Source organism: Sinohyriopsis cumingii, chromosome 14, assembly GCF_028554795.1.
Source record: "Sinohyriopsis cumingii isolate HCF-2022 chromosome 14, ASM2855479v2, whole genome shotgun sequence".
Classification (NCBI taxonomy): Eukaryota; Metazoa; Mollusca; class Bivalvia; order Unionida; family Unionidae; genus Sinohyriopsis; species Sinohyriopsis cumingii.
In genome coordinates, this window is record NC_142974.1 from 12,436,775 (window position 1) to 12,454,387 (window position 17,613).

General features: G+C 41.2%; 1 protein-coding gene across 1 annotated transcript in view; it reads left to right on the plus strand.

The window, feature by feature from the left end:
- Positions 1 to 1,063: 1,063 nt before the first annotated feature.
- The window catches only part of LOC149783261 (uncharacterized), a 58,814-nt gene continuing 42,264 nt past the window's right edge, over positions 1,064 to 17,613 (plus strand). Inside the window, exons 1-4 of the mRNA XM_089933359.1 lie at positions 1,064 to 1,237; positions 2,082 to 2,214; positions 2,834 to 3,016; positions 4,527 to 4,697. Of these exons, the coding sequence (XP_089789485.1) occupies positions 1,100 to 1,237; positions 2,082 to 2,214; positions 2,834 to 3,016; positions 4,527 to 4,697 (625 nt within the window). The 5' untranslated portion in view covers positions 1,064 to 1,099. The remainder of the gene's footprint in view (positions 1,238 to 2,081; positions 2,215 to 2,833; positions 3,017 to 4,526; positions 4,698 to 17,613) is intronic.

Sequence of the window (17,613 nt, forward strand, 5' to 3'; positions counted from 1 at the left end):
CACACCAACTTATAGGCATTCTTTTTTAAGACTTTTTTTCTTCACTTTTGTACTTTTCATTATCTTTTGATATGTCTGCTAACCTTGATTAAAAGGACAGGACTGAATTTACAGCTGTGTCTTAATCCAAGTTCACATTCACAATATTCACTCCTTTTACCCGTGAAACGTTTTTCAGCTACCATGCATACGATTTTGTAATAACGCACACCACAGCATCTCTCAGTCGATTGAATCAAATGATTGTCAAAAATCCACGTACCTGCAGTAGACTATGTTCTTGTGTTCTCAATATATTTGTGTCTTAAATATTGCAATATAAAGTAATCATCCTGGAATTTTTTCTGTACTTCTGGTGTGTGTGTGTGTGATTTAGATTTTTAACATAGCTTTAACAATTGTTCAGTCACATCGCTACGATGTCTGCAGTGTGGCAGTTTATAGTGATGTCTAGCACTGGGTCATCATGCCGCAGACATGTAACATCATGTCCCACCCAGTCATCAGGCCGCCCAGTCCTAACACTAACCTCTTAACGCTGAGCGTCAAGCGAGGCAGCTGTTAATACCATTTTATTAGTCTTTGGTTGGAACACGCATCCGATGCGAACACTCAAACCACTTTGTCCACAGGAGTGGGCCGTAAGGAGATAAACACTAATGTTATAATAAGAGTCCCAATGCCTTAACACAGCAGTAACATGTATACAATGTATACGCACAATACAATAGGGACCAGTCAATTTCTTGATTTTACACAGGTATTTATTACACACTTTTTTGGAATATACGTATATACTCATGTGTGAAACAATTCCCAAATGCAAATAACATAGACCCTGAAAGTAATATTTAAGAACTGCATGGACCCAGATATGCCGTTGCATATTACTAACGAACTGCATAGACCCATATCTGCCAGCGCATTTTGCTACGAGCCTACGACAGATATGGGTCTGCTATTTGCGGTTTGATCTAACTTACGCAAGTATACACACTCTCTTTTAAGGCTAACAGGAAGTATTCTTCAGTGCAGGGTAATATAATACTGTGTTGTTATTTAAGGACATATCAGAAGACAAACTGTAACGACAACAGAGATGGAGTTCCTATTAGACCGTGTCGAGTATGGAGTGGCCGAATTTTACGAGACATTCTGTCATCAGATTCCTATGCTTGTAATGGTTACAGCCGGATATTGCTCAGATTTTATGGCAGAAACCTTCGATCAGGGACAGGTGAGATTTGTTGTGGTCCAAAAGTAAATACTTTATAAACTTCCTATACATTCAAGTATTAAAGAGATGAAAGTCATACATGTAAAGTTGATGGTTTAAGGGTTCCGCTTGAAGCTATTAGATCGTGACATGTATTCTTCATCACTGTAGAGTGCTAGCAAAAAAGAAAAAAGTTCGTAATTACTGTCATACCGTTGAACTAGATCTGCTTGGCAGAATTACTAAAATTAGAACACGTAAGAAAGTGACCTTTGGGACTCTTTCAGCTCTAGAACGTCCGTCCGTCCTTCTGCCCTTCTAGTGCTGGTTGAGTTACAGCCTTTGGACAAGTAGATTTAATTTTTCCATCATGAGAAAAGTGTCTGCTTTATGATTCACTATGTTAATTTTTTCCCCATATGAGCATGCGGTCTAGATGACATGTAAAGTGAACTATATGTTATAGCGCATTGATACCGTTGTGAACAGACTCGGATAGTGTATAGTGTTCGCCACACCAATACATGATGATTTTATATAAAAGGCCATACGTCTAAACTTCTAATGGTGTTGGTTTTAATTGAGCTAGAAAGCCAAGGCACATAAGAGTCATGCATATGACAATGGGGACACTTGTAAAAAGAGACATTGAACTCATTTATTTTTGTAGGATGATGACTGCGTTTTTTTTGTATGATGTTTGTAAGATGAATTCGATAATTAGAATAACAAAATAAATTGATTAGGATAAAAATAAACAAACCCCCAACCCCACCCACCTCAGAAAAGAAATGTTACAGATTAACCGTTGTCAGTAATTTGCACTGTCATTAAATAAATTCTTTTCTTTCTGTTGCCAATTTAGATTCTTCGTATCCATACTTGCTCACAACAGAAGCGCGTGGTTGCAAGACAGACAGGCAGAGTGAGGGAGCGTTTATTCAGCATACCCTTTAATTATCCAATCAAATTTTGTGTGCCAAAAAGCTTCGGGAAAGGTATTTTTGCGCATGTAAATATTTCATCAAGACAGTTAACGTTACATTGTGATGAAACAGCATAATTCGACTAAGTCATAATTTTATTACATCAGAATAATAGATATAATTGAAATACTAGTTTAGGGATTTAGTTCCTTATTTAAATCAGAATGAGACGAAAGACATTAAAATAAATAAGCAACTGTTATTCGATTTATGAAAACTGATTAAAAATATGTACAATCCCAATACAGCTGTTGAGATGTCCTTGGATACCTTTATTGTATACGTCATCATCCCAAAAAAGAAGAGAAAGTAGTATTGGAAGATACTGAAATTTATGACGATGATGATGACGACGACGATGATGATGGCGATGATGATGATGATGATGATGATGATGATGATGATGATGATGATGATGATGACGACGATGACAATGACAATGATGATGAACAAGTGTAATGGTATTAATTAATATTCTGACGTGTGGTATACTTGAATTCATCAATGTTCAAGAATGTAAGTGAAATTTATACTGTGTAAATTGCATCACACGTAAATAACTATTGTCCACAAGCATACATTAGCTTCTGTCCATGATTCTAATATTCCCGTCATGTCTTTTTGCACTAAGTAAAAAGAGAGCAAAACCTCAAAGAAATCGTGGAAACCGGATCACTTCCAATGGTTGTGCAGTTTGTCAAGGGTCATGAGTTTTATCTGGGGTCAAAGAAGGTCTCGACAGATTATATGCCACCCCTAAATCTGACAGATACGTTTGAAGAGACATACTTCTTGAGCAACACTGTGTACGAAGGTAAGCTATTCCAAAACCTTTTGTTTTTCTCTTTGTTGTATTATAGTGCAGTAACTAAGCCTAGAACTTAAAAGTTTTTGTTCACTTATATCAGTTAAAAAACTAATGTCATTTCTTTATAAGGGATAATTCCTTGTTTAGTTTCCTCTTTTATTTCTCCAAAGGTAATGTAAATTGATTACATGTATAGTTTTGCTTGTGTCTTTTTAATAACATTTTTAAAATAATGTTTAAATCGCTTCGAGAGAAATTCTCCAAACCGTTTTTGTAGAATTCAGCAGTTAAGAAAAAAGCTCTGTGCAAAGATAAAATCCTTCATCCAAGTGTTCGAATTTAGATACAATATTCACTCGTTATGAAAGTATATGATCTTCGCTGCATGAACATGGTGGAGCGCGTATAGGACCCTTTCTACTTTCCTGAGCCCGCAGGCTTGGGTAGGAGGGAAGGGGGCGATGAGGAAGAGATAAAAATGTGAGACATTTTTTTTCCACTTGCATTGTCTTTTTGTTCTCGGGAAAACATTTATATATAGCATTTAAACACATTATGTCTATCATGTTAATTATTTCTCTAATTTAATATGCTTTTCAGTCAAATAAATAAATAAATAAATAAATAAATAAATAAATAATAAGTGTTTATTGAAGTATTGTTTGGGTAGATAACAATGTCTTGTGCAAAGATAAAGTTTCCTCAGCTAATTGCCTCATCATCCGTTAGCATTCATACAACTGTTTCTTTGCACTAACGTGACATTCCACGAGGCGTTTCTTTTGCAGATGAGATATGGTGACCTAAATTCCCACCAGTCTCTTTCTAAGAGTGAATATTGTTTCTGGGATGTTTATGAACATCATTGTGATATGCTTTCTTACTTTTGTATACGATTCGTCGTTATTACGTCGTCTAACGTATTTAAATACATCTCACTACTTTCTGGATAATTATGTCTGAATACACAAGTAATTGTTTTAATAATGCTTTTGTCCATGGAACAAGTACTTTTAATAATCAGTGAGATACGTGTGTAACAGTAAGGCAAAGCACTAAAATAAACGAGCAGAACAGAACAGGAATATTTTGATTTTCCGAAAATGTTATTGTTAGCATAAACACAGCTGAAGTTAGCAGGAAAGTCAACTAATTCAGTACACTATCAAGATCGAAATAATTGTTAGCTTTTAGTTGAAGGTATTTACTAATACGTATCAAAATACTTTGCCAGAAAAGAAAGACAGCACAAAAAGAAGAAGGAAGTAAAGAAGGAAGTTAGAGAAAAGGACCGAAAAGTAAAACTAAAGGAACAAAATATTCAGTACGGTAAATTACAATTACGGCCCAGGCTTAGTACCAAGAATCCACCGCAAACATATGCAGACTAAATGCTGCACTGTCATATATATATATATATATATATATATATATATATATATATATATATATATATATATATATATATATATATATATATATATTCAGTTAAATAAAATTATGGTTTAACTTCCAGGAACTTTGGATGAAAACCTGATTCCAATACCACTTTATCTAAAGGATCTTCGACTGTGTCGAATAGTAGGCTTTCAAGGCCAATCGAAGTTTGCTAAATGGGATGACTTTTTAAAAGAGCTTGACAACCAGTCTTCCCATCTCGTATACGACCAATCCTATGGAAATGAAGGTATGCTTTAATTTATAGTCTTTATTCCATATTATTCCCTGGTTGAACAATCTACAACATTTTGTCTTTATTGTACAGGTCCTTAGACACACACACACACACACACACACACACACACACACACACACACACACACACGCACACACGTTTGAATATATAACATATTCAAGACACTCCTTTTACGTTGTTTGCGTTGTTATATGTTATTTATAATAAGAATGTTTAAGTAATTTGTTAATAGATCTCAAACTAAAATTTTAATGAATAAATCTGTTGTCACATGTTGAGAAATTTAGGTTTTATCTTAAAATATTTTCTACTTAAAAAATCTAGCATTTTTAAGACGTGTGAGTATGCTTTAATTTAAGCAGCACTAGTCAGAATGGGCAAATCAAATGCCATTTTAATAATAGGTTTGCAACCACACACACAAACACATTCTCTGTCTGTCTTGTCTGTCTGTTGTCTGTCTGTCTGTCTGTCTCTCATCCCCAATGAATCATGAAGCTACATTCCGTCGGGAAACTAAAATGTAATTTCTTGTTAGTCGCATTCACAAATAATAATAGAGACCCTTAGCACTCATTATTGGTGCAAGTTTGCCTCAGATGTTTGTTTTTAATATTCTTTTCCTTAGACACTCGTGCTATATAGCCACCAATCATTGTTTACATTCTTTGTGCAGAGAATGCGTGAATTTATGTTTTATGTAGAAAAGAACACTTCAAATGCTGAAACACACGTGTCCGCCGAAATAAGGGTTGGGACTGCAGTGTATATGAATGACTGCACATTTTAATCTAGGCTTGTTTTTGCTTTTTTTTTTATTTTAGACGGTTGGGTGGGGTGATTTTCATATGTTGTGAGCACTCGCTCGTGATTCACTTATCCTTGTATTAAAGTATTGTTTGCGACATGTACTTTGAATTATTCCATCTGTTCGTCACTATACATGAGGTCATTTGTGGAGTTGAAATAGTGATGTTTCTGGATTTAATGTGTTGTGCAAAGGAGGAATATGGGAATATCATACTACGATCAGTTTTGCTATGCCAGTATTCTGTTTCCCTGTTCTCTGAGGAATTTGTAAAATGTATATGAAGATGGTTTTGGTGTTCTCTTTGACAGTTTTAATTTTTATCACTATATTTTTCCTCATTGAAGCGTGAATTATTATCCCATATGTTGAAAGATAGATAATCCATTCATTGTCCAAAATATAATTATGACTAGGCGGCGCCATGTTGGCTCAATAGTCCTCGCTGCGAAAGGTCGTTACCTCCCTTTTGAATTACCGCCCTTAGTTTGTAGCAGCCCACCTCCCTCCAGTGGAGAGGGAAGAAATAATATACAAAATTGTCGCAACCTCAACCAATATCTATGGAAGAAGGCGACATTGTTGCTGTGTACGAATTAATTACAGAGAACAAACTCAAGAGAGACAAATTTGGCGTCTGACATTTGTCGGTCTTCTAGACATGAGTTACATATTTAAATTGCTTATTTTCCCCTCATAATATAAATTAATATTTTTTTAAAAAATTTATGGAAACTTCATGAACGATGAAATCGAGATTAATATTCATAACATAGCTAACGTGGCATTAATCGGTAGCGGCTGCCAACTGGAAATCAAAAAAGAGGTTTGGGTTGAACTACGAAGTAGCTACGAGGCTGGCAGAAAAAGCGCCCTAAGTGAGAATAGCCAGGCTTCTTGCATGTTTTGAATCTGACTTCATAAAAATAATTGATACCTTTACATTTGGGAATGCTGACGATAAAGAAAAATCTGACAAAGCAGTAGACAAATTTGAAAAGTACTGCACAGGAAGAACGAAAGAACCTAAGTACGGCACACTTTCAATTATCGAAATCAGACAGTATAAATGCTTACGTCGTGGCGTTAAATATACTGTGTTACTGTGGCTATTTAAAGACAGACAGTTGAAAGACATAAGGGTCACTGTCATCAAGGACAATATTAAAGTTGAAAGCTGAAAGTATTAAGGTAGGGGCAATCAGAAATACATACACCAACAGATAAGCAGGCAGGCCAGCGACCGTTAGGTCTGGTGAATATTGTGCAGAAATTTGCTCCAAAACGATCAGGAATGACAGCCGTTGAGACGGTCGATCAAGGACACTGCGTCTTACTGGGATCAAATTCATGACAAAGCCTGCAGGTAATTAGGGAGGTATTGACATCAATACAAGTGTTCAAGTACTTTGATCATACGAAATACACTATTATATAATGTGATGCATCAGAAGCAGGGCATGTTTGTTGCACAAGGGGCACACAATTGCGTATGCCTCACGTGCACTCATAGGAATTAGATAAATTATGCACAACTCGAGAAGGAGATACCAGCGATAGTGTTTGGAATGTGAAGGTGTGGGAACTACGTTTAAGGGAGCTCACAAAACACTTTGATAGTATCTGCTAGAAACTTTAGTTAGCGCACCAAAGCAGCTGCAAAGAATGCTCTTAAAAGAAATTTTACTTCATTGTAATGTACAAAGTACACAGATGTATGGCTGATACACTGAGTCGTGCATGCATGCACTGCACCAAGACAGTTTGGGATAGCGACTGAGATAGAGACACACTCATTCAAGGATAAATAAGTGTGATTTTGATTTTTAACATAGTTTTAACAATTTTTCAGTCATATCGCTACGATGTCTGCAGTGTGACAGTTTTATAGTGATGTTTAGCACTGGGGCATCATGCCGCAGACATGTAGTATGATGTCACACCCAGTCACATTATTCTGACACCGGGCCGACCAGTATCAACACTAACCTCTTGATGCTGAGCGCCAAGCGAGGTAGCTGTAAGTACCATTATTGTAAATCTTTGGTATGACTCAGTCGGGGATCGAACCCACGACCTCCCGCATCCGAGGCGGACGCTTTAACCATTAGGCCACCGGAGCGGTGAGAAATAAGTAGAAGTGTTATCATGGTTGAGAATCTTGCAGTATATGTGGAACGCAACACTGAGATTCAGTGAGAAACGTAGACAGATTTTCATTTCAATCAGCTAAGAAGCATCTTTCAGGGATGATGATCATCTTTAAGAGAAAGGCACTTCTCGAAGAAATACAGTACTACATTCCTTTCCTATAGCAACTGACATTGCATAATGGCTTTTGTGGGGGTGTTGTGGTTGTCTAGGGGTGGGGTTCTTCTTATAGACTTTAACGAATTATGAGAAGTTCCCCTGGTCCTTATTCAGAAGGTTAATTCTGGACGCTATATTATTTATTGACTAAATATATTTATGGCTACGAGCCCCCAGTCAGCAATGCCGACAGTTAAATTAAAAGAAATACAAAGATGAAATTTAAACAATAACAATTTAATAAATGAAATTTAAAAGAATTTAAAGTAATCAATGTCTCTCTTTCACCCAATGATCCCTTTGATCATCATTTGAGTTCACAGTGTGAGGAGATTTTTCCCTTCTTGAGTGCTACTCATCTAAATCTCTTCGTTCCCTTGTCTTTCTCTCCTTTCGTGATCTCCACTTCCGCTTCCTCTTCTATAATCCTTGTTCCTTGCCGTTATCTTGACTTCCGGTTCCTCTTCTAGTATCCGGAACCCTTGACGGTATCCCTTGAGGTCACCCGAAATTCACTCGGTATCTCTCACCGTCACCCGAAATTCTCTGAACTTCTCTCGTCCCCCGAAATTCTCTGAAATTCTTTCGTCCCCCGAAAGCTTCCTGATCGAAGCTATTTCATGAATTTCCTAAATTCCGCCAATTTTTACGAATGGCTAACGGAGTGTGTGTCACTGCGACTCTTAAACACCAACTGACGAATTTCAGGCTTGTACAAGTCTTATGCCAGTTTCTCAAATCAAGTCCCACCTACAACGCATCCCGATTGGATGGCGACGGACTCTGGTCATTTGATCGAACTGTCAATCATAAAAATGTCAGTCTGTGTGTCCCCATGTACTGTCCAGCCTACCATTGTCGGCTTCCGGCTCTTTGAAGTTGTCTACGTCACGTGTTCCCATGTACAAAGATTCCCGCCAGATTTCCACTCAAGAGCTCAAACAAAGACTGGGTTACGTAAGAGGATTAGCCAACTTAGGTACTTGGAAAAACGAAGCTTACCTGGCTCCACTTACAGACTTATAAATACATGTATAATACAAGGGGTTGGGGTAAAACATCACATCCCCCCACGCTTGAGAATAAAATCAGGATTTTAGTCACTCGAACTAAAAAAGCAAAAGTGTTACACGATATAAAGAACAAAATCAGCAAAATGAACTAAATGCTAAACTGAGTATGAACACGAAAATATAACAAATGATCTATATCATTTCGGCGCTTCTACTCATGAAATCTGCGCCTACGTTTTCAGATCCTTTCACGTATCTGATCTGCATCTGGTACTGCTGTAAAAACAGCGACCATCGCATCAATCGACCATTGGACAACTTTGCCTGCGCCAGATAGGCGAGTGGTTGGTGGTCGGTCTCCAATATGAACTTACGTCCATATAGGTATCGCTCGAACCGTGATATGCCGAACACAATTCCGAGACATTCCCTCTCCGATACTGAGTAATTCTTCTCGGCAGCAGACAACTTCCGGCTGCCGTATGCGACAGGAAAAAGCGTCTTGTCATGCTCCTGGAGCAGTACTGCTCCCAGTCCCGTGTCGCATGCATCGGTGCGCAGAACGAATTCTTTATCCAAGTCCGGTAGACGAACAACTGTGTCGGATGTAAGTCTATCCTTTAGCGTTTGGAATGCGTGCTCACACGCATCTGTCCAAAGGAACTTACTCGGGGTCCGTTTCTTGGTTAGGTCAGACAACGGGCCCGCAATCGCGCTGAAATTAGCGACATACCTCCGGTAATATCCGGCCAGTCCCAGGAATGACCTCACTTCCGTTTTCGTGGTGGGGCGTGCGGCGTTTCTCAACTGCTCCACCTTCGACTTCTCTGGAGACAGCGTGCCTTGGCTCAGGGTATGTCCTAAATAGTCTAATGTCCTGAAACCAAGGTGACATTTGGAAGGGCGGGCTGTCAAGCCCTCCTGACGTAGCCGCTCCAAAACGTCAGCTAACAGAGCGAGGTGTTCACCCCATGTCTCTGTAGCTAACAAGAGGTCATCCATGAAGTTGTGGACACCCCTATCGCGCAAGGGCTCCAACAACTTCCGCATCATTCTGGTAAAGACGCTGGGCGCGTTTTGTACCCCGAACGGCATCACCAACCATTGGTATGTCCCGTCGGGAGTAGCAAAAGCAAGCTTCGGTCGGTCTTCTTTCCTTACCGGAATTTGCCAATACCCCTTGGACAAATCCAGTTTGGAAAAATATTTCGCTTTCGAGACCGAAGCGAAGATATGTTCGGGGTCAGGTAGCATTTCAACTTGAAATTCTGTCACCTGATTCAGCTTCCGGTAGTCGACGCAGAACCGATGGGTGCCGTCCTTCTTCTGCACTAAGACTACTGGTGAGCTGTACGGAGAGTCGGCAGGTTCGATTACTCCCAGAGCAATCATCTGCTCGATTTCTTCCCTTACAACTTGTCGTTTCGCGTGGGGCAAGGGGTAGGGTTTACGCTGAACTGGTCGGTCGTCCACCATCTTTAACCCGAACTCGACAAGCGTCGTCCTCCCGGGTTTTTCTGTTAGCACGTCGGAATATACGGCCAGCAAGGTCTCTATCTCGTTCCGCTGCCCTTCAGTTAACATGGGGTCACACTCCACGTCCGACGGAGTCTCGGCCCTCGTTAATGGACAGCTCGGGACAGTGTTAGCACCTTCCGTATCGCCTTCGATATCCTCGGTGACTATCGCTGCGACAACAAAATCGCTGGCGGTCTCCCTTTCCCGGTACCTCTTGAGCAAATTGGCATGGTACAATTTCTCTTTCGTCGGTAGCTGTATCCGGTAGGTTTGACCTCCGACCTTCTTGGTGACGACGTATGGACCCCTCCAGGAAACTTGCAACTTGTTGTGTTCCTGGGGCAACAACAACAACACTTTGTCCCCTACCTCAAACTGACGTGGTTTTGCGCGCTTATTGTAATTTTTCGCCTGTTGCGCCTTAGCTCGTTTGAGATTTTTTTGCGCGAGAGAACAAACCTCTTCCAGTTTGTTGCGCAAGTCCGCGACGTACTGGTAGGTAGTGCGTACTTCCTCTACAGCGTGGTCGTCTGTCCACAGCTGTCTCAGTACGGCGATTGGGCCGCGTACGGTTCTCCCGTACAAGAGTTCAAAGGGAGAGAACCCCAAACTCGCTTGCGGTACTTCCCGGTATGCAAAAAGCATGGCCGGAATATACCGGTCCCAATCCTTGGGGCGGCCTTCGCACAATTTCTTGAGCGTGTTTTTCAAGGTCCCATTAAACCGTTCGACCAATCCGTTACATTGGGGGTGATACGGTGTAGTCGTGAGGTGTTTAATCGACATGAGACGATTCACCTCCGCCATCACACGACTCATAAATTGTGTTCCTTGATCGGTCAAGATCTCGTCGGGCACTCCGACTCTTGACCAGATCGCAAACAGAGCTTCCGCGACGGTTTCCGTGTCAATGTTACGCAACGCAACGGCCTCCGGATAGCGTGTAGCATAATCGACAACCGTTAAAATATATCGATTTCCGTGCGCAGACGCGGGTTTTATCGGTCCGATTAAATCCATGGCAACACGTCTAAATGGTTCATCGATAAGGGGCGTACTCCCCAAAGGGATGGGTCGCTGATCCGTTTTCGGTGCCATTCTCTGGCATTTGTCACAGGAGAGACAGAACCGTTTTACGTCTCCCTGGACCCCTGGCCAGTAAAACTCTTTTACAAGACGGTCACGCGTCTTAGCAATTCCCATGTGTCCACCCATGAGACTCTCGTGTGCAAGTTTCAGTACTTCGCGACGCTTTTCCTTTGGCACGACGACTTGCTTGAAGTGTTCGTTGTGTTTCCTGGCGTGGCGATACAAGATTCCCTTCTTGTAGACAAACTTCACCGCGCCGTTCGGAGTTTCCCTTTCTGTTCCCGCTTCTGCGTGTTTGTGCAACTGCGCCAGAGTTGCGTCCTCCTGTTGCAGCTTCCTTAACTCCGCTGCAATAACATTACTAACCGGTGTCGATGTAACTTGGATTGGCTTTTGTTTCGGCTGTCGACTCATGGCCCTGGTTTCAACAGCACTCACTGGCATAGGTGTGCAGGTTTCGGGGTTCGGCTGGGGTAACACATAACGGCAACCCAATATGACGTCATGTGATAGCCCCTCCAAGCAAGCAGCTTCAATTTTCCCCTTCACGTATGGTGAATCGAGGTCAATGACAGCTACTGGTAATGAGTCACGCGCGCAGTTCGCGTACTGAACTTCTATTACCTTCCCTGTATAGTCCTCCGGCTTGACATATTTCTTGTCGACAAGCGCGGGGACGCTCCACCCAGTGTCATACAAGATGGTGGCGCCTTCACCATTGACGGTTGCAGCCGCAAGGTTGGCTGGGTTGCGACTCGCTTCCGGCACACATTCCTTCTTAGCTACGACATTCACCTGGGTCTGCCTGCCCTTGGGACAGTCCCTGGCAAAATGCCCCAGGCGCTTGCAATTAAAACATGTCGGCGGCCCTCGCCGACTTGCAAGTCCTGGTTTCGTGGGTGAGGCCTGTCCAGGTCGATAGGCGGCAGCCCTACCTGTAGGTGCCCCTCCGACCTTCCCGTCGCCCTGACGGTTACGGACAGCCGGCTCAACCTCCCCCATACGACGCGACTCAGAGGGTCGGGGTCGGTCAGCAACCCCGGAACCTCCACTCTTCGAGTGCGCCTGCTCGTATCGCTCCGCCATGTTAGCGATCTCTTCGAGCGTCCGGTGTTCTCTTTCTGCTAAGAAAACTGTCAACTCGCGACGGTAAGTACCCAGGACATGTTCCTTGAGTATTACCTCGCGTAGCCCTTCGTACGTGCGTTCGACTTCGGCCATTTTCATCCACTTCTCAAATAAACCTCGAACACGGTTGTGGAATTGAGAGTGGGTCTCTGTTACCTTTTTCACCGAGTCCCGGAAAAGTTTCCGGTAAGTCTCGGCGGTCAGCCGGTAATGGCAGAGAAGCGCCTTCTTGAGGGCAGTGTAGTCATCAGCCTCTTCTGCAGTTAAGCCGTGGTAGACTTCCCGAGCTGTACCTTGCAAAAAGGCTGAGACATTAATGGCCCAGTGCTGTTCAGGGACCTGATGAGCGCGTGCGAGTTTCTCAAACTGGACGAGAAAATCGTCAATAGCCTCCTCCCTATCATTGAAGCGTGACATGTTGATCTGGACTATCCGGTGGTCGATGAAAGGTCGGCCGGTTGTTCCAGAGCTTGTACTGGCGTCGTCCCGTCCGTTGGTCCTAGCTTCAACTCTGACCTTTTCCATCTCCAGAGTGTGAGCGAGTCTGGCTAGCTCCAGCTCTTTCTGGGCGTCTCGGTCCGCTGCTATCTTGGCTAACTCTTGGTCCGCTGCTATCTTGGCTAGTTCTCTCTGGGCTTCTCTTTACGCTGCTTTTTCGGCCTTCCATTCCTTGATCCTTTCTTCTATAAAGGTTGCCAGGCGATCTCCCTCGTATCCAAGATCTTCCGACCCCATGGCGCGGTATTCCTTTATCATTTGTCGTTCGGTAGCCATTATACTAATGTAAAGTGATACCTTGTCTCAAAATTCAAACAATATACAGATATTTGTAATACCAGTTTAAATACTTACCTGTCGACAACAACTAGTTTCGTTCAGGTAAGATATTTGTTCGATATCTGCTTCACACGTACTGCTATGAATGGAAGATCTACAAAGCCTGCACATATGACAATAAAAATACAAGATGAGAAAATCACAAAATTTCAAATACAAAGAATGGAAAATATCTCACACTGTTCACTAATACTTCTACCAATAACTTTAAGTCCCAAAATAATATATATGTCTAATTCATATCCCGGACGAAGCGCCCACTGTGGGGGTGTTGTGGTTGTCTAGGGGTGGGGTTCTTCTTATAGACTTTAACGAATTATGAGAAGTTCCCCTGGTCCTTATTCAGAAGGTTAATTCTGGACACTATATTATTTATTGACTAAATATATTTATGGCTACGAGCCCCCAGTCAGCAATGCCGACAGTTAAATTAAAAGAAATACAAAGATGAAATTTAAACAATAACAATTTAATAAATGAAATTTAAAAGAATTTAAAGTAATCAATGTCTCTCTTTCACCCAATGATCCCTTTGATCATCATTTGAGTTCACAGTGTGAGGAGATTTTTCCCTTCTTGAGTGCTACTCATCTAAATCTCTTCGTTCCCTTGTCTTTCTCTCCTTTCGTGATCTCCACTTCCGCTTCCTCTTCTATAATCCTTGTTCCTTGCCGTTATCTTGACTTCCGGTTCCTCTTCTAGTATCCGGAACCCTTGACGGTATCCCTTGAGGTCACCCGAAATTCACTCGGTATCTCTCACCGTCACCCGAAATTCTCTGAACTTCTCTCGTCCCCCGAAATTCTCTGAAATTCTTTCGTCCCCCGAAAGCTTCCTGATCGAAGCTATTTCATGAATTTCCTAAATTCCGCCAATTTTTACGAATGGCTAACGGAGTGTGTGTCACTGCGACTCTTAAACACCAACTGACGAATTTCAGGCTTGTACAAGTCTTATGCCAGTTTCTCGAATCAAGTCCCACCTACAACGCATCCCGATTGGATGGCGACGGACTCTGGTCATTTGATCGAACTGTCAATCATAAAAATGTCAGTCTGTGTGTCCCCATGTACTGTCCAGCCTACCATTGTCGGCTTCCGGCTCTTTGAAGTTGTCTACGTCACGTGTTCCCATGTACAAAGATTCCCGCCAGATTTCCACTCAAGAGCTCAAACAAAGACTGGGTTACGTAAGAGGATTAGCCAACTTAGGTACTTGGAAAAACAAAGCTTACCTGGCTCCACTTACAGACTTATAAATACATGTATAATACAAGGGGTTGGGGTAAAACATCACAGCTTTCTATTTTCAAAGGTGACCTGGTAGTAATCCTGTCTACAGTGAAAGTTTCTATAATAGAAGACTGCACTCCAGTTACATAGGAATGCAAGACTGTAACGCTTGAGGAATTATACAGTGGCCTAACACGAATCGTTAAATATAACACTGTATTGCAAGATGTACAATGCGCAATACGTACTCTTCCCGGCAGGAGATGAAGCCATTCCTAAGTCACAATGTACCTACAAGGCCGTGGGAGAAGATATGTGTAGACCTATGTGAGTCTGACATCAAAGCGTGTCTAGTTACAGTGGACTATCAGTATTATAATTCTGTTGAAATTAATACATTTTATAATAAGACAAAAGCGATCTTAAATGTGAAAGCTCACATGACCAGGTATTAAACACCTAATGTATTTATATCTTCATCTGACAGCCATTCTCAGGAGAAAAAAAAAGAAAATTGTTTGCAGAATTTACACGGACTTAACAAGTTAAACACAAATCAGCCCTACCCTCAATCAAATATAACAGTGGAGAACGCGGTGAAAACGGTGAAAGACTAATGAGAGAAACATTATAGTTTAAATCAGATCCTTAAGGCACGCTACTGGATTTCTGGAATACACCAAAAGAAGGATTGCATTCGTCACCTGCACAACGCATGTTCAATAAGAGTACAAAAACTTTACAGTCAATATCAAAAATACTTTGAATGCCAAGGTCACAGTCTCAGGAGAGTACCAGATCGAATTTGTTGGTAAATAAAATGAAACAAGGAAAATATTATAATAGTAGTGCAAAGAAACCTACAGCATTACACACTGGAGATGTTCATATCTGATAATATTTAACTGTTCAATCACATACACAAACAGGTTAGGTGGCCCCGAGTGGCCGAGTGGTCTTAAGCGCTCACCGTTATGGATCATTGCCATCTCATCTCTGTTTCGTGGGTTCGAGTCTTGGGTTCGGCCAAAGTGGGTATGTGTGAAAGCTTCCCAATAGCTTCTCGTGGGTCGGTGGGTCTTTCCGGGGTTTGCCCGGGTTCTTCCTACACCATTAAGGTCTCACTGGACAGTTTATCTGGTGAATTTTCATCGGACAATGACCAATTACAGAAAAATTAGAATAATTTTACACTGAAGCTACAAATAAAAACAAACTAATGATTTTTGTAGAAAGCATACATGTGAGATTTTGACTGCAGCAATCAGGTTAATTCCTGGTGCAACTGGTGGTTTTTATACTGAACCAACACTGCCACCAACCCCTAAATTTTACATTCATTTTTGACAAGAAATAGCTATGTTTAATATTTTTCTGTGACAAGGCAGCTAAAAGAATCAGTATGTGCTTTATGCATGAATAAAGTTCACTAGTACTATAACAAATTAGCATACTTTTCATCACCCCTCAACCATCTAGATTTTTAGATATTTACCTCTGTAGCAGACACACATAAATACGTAAGCCAAGTCGACAGCTCATTTGCAGCCCAAGTTACGCATTTGATCTCCAATGCAAATCTAACTGTGACAGGCAGTCACCAACAAGCCAAGCTATTTCCAAGCCTAACTCAAAGTAAATCTAAACCACATTATAGATTTAGCTTATGTGTGAATTTATAAATGCTAGGCTTGTGATAATTAGGTTCATGCCTTCTACCTTAAAAATTAGGGGGTTTGCCAAAATACGAAACTATCCAGTGAGACCTAATACTGGCCGCCATGTATAGCCTATCATGTGCTGAAAAATGGCGTTAAACCCTACAAAAACAAAACAACAAACAGTATAGAGAAATCTAACCTGAATCTGTCGTCCTCACAGTAAGGACTTCATCAGCAGACTGATTTAACATCTTAACATCACTCCATGGAATGGTGAGCGATGTTAACAGATTGTCCCAGATGTGCGTCAGGTTTTAACGGCCTTCGTCTCTGTACAGCGTCGGCTTGTGCGCACGGATGTAGAACGATTATTTAACCCAACACTCAAACCAGGTTTGTCCTCGATCTAAGATGTTTACCGAGTTCCAAGTTACAACATGGCCAGGCAAACATTGTGGATTGTCCGTGGTATTTCACACGAACTTGGACTTGGACTGTTCATTAAATATCGCTTTCAAGGTCCTTTCCCTTTCCCCAATAGAGTATTGATGGCACTTACGTTCACCCTGTCCTTCACACTTAATGATCATGAAGTCGTTACTGTTAGGATGAAAACTTCAGATTAGCTTTTTCTATACTGTTTGTGTATGTGATTGAACAGTTAAACATTTTCAAATAAAAATAATACTAATAGGCAGTTAAGTTTTCACTAAAGTAAACTGGAGATGTTGTTATGGTTAAGCCCGGTGACAAACATAGTACAAGGCGCAAGGCAAATATAGAAGGAAAAGGTGACATTCGCTCCCATAAGATTCATACAGAGGACGGTGGTGTGTATCGCAAAGAACAGAAAGCATCTGCGAGCTACAAATGAACATTACATGGACCCTGATATTCAGGAAATTTACGCAACACCCGTGGAATCGTGTAGACGAGACAGTCTGTTGCACGAAACCATAACTTCACGTACCACAAGAGAATGACAACAGTAAAAGTGATGAAGAGATTACGTCACTTAGCAAGACTGGAAGAAACGCACCATAACCAAATCTGACAAGGCAACAGCCATTGGATAATAAGGGATTATCTCGTGGGTGAAAAACTTTAGTATATTCTGTCGTGGCTTCGATAAAATATATATGTATTTCACTCTTTTCAAGCAAATATCCTCTAGTTATTTTATTATTCATTCTAGGGGCAGAAGGCTGAAAAGTCTAGTCCGATTTTATTTGTAGTAAGTCTGGGACTCTGAAAATAGAAGTATAACAAAAGACTGGCATGTTAACTTCATGTGTAGTCAAACATCAGTGA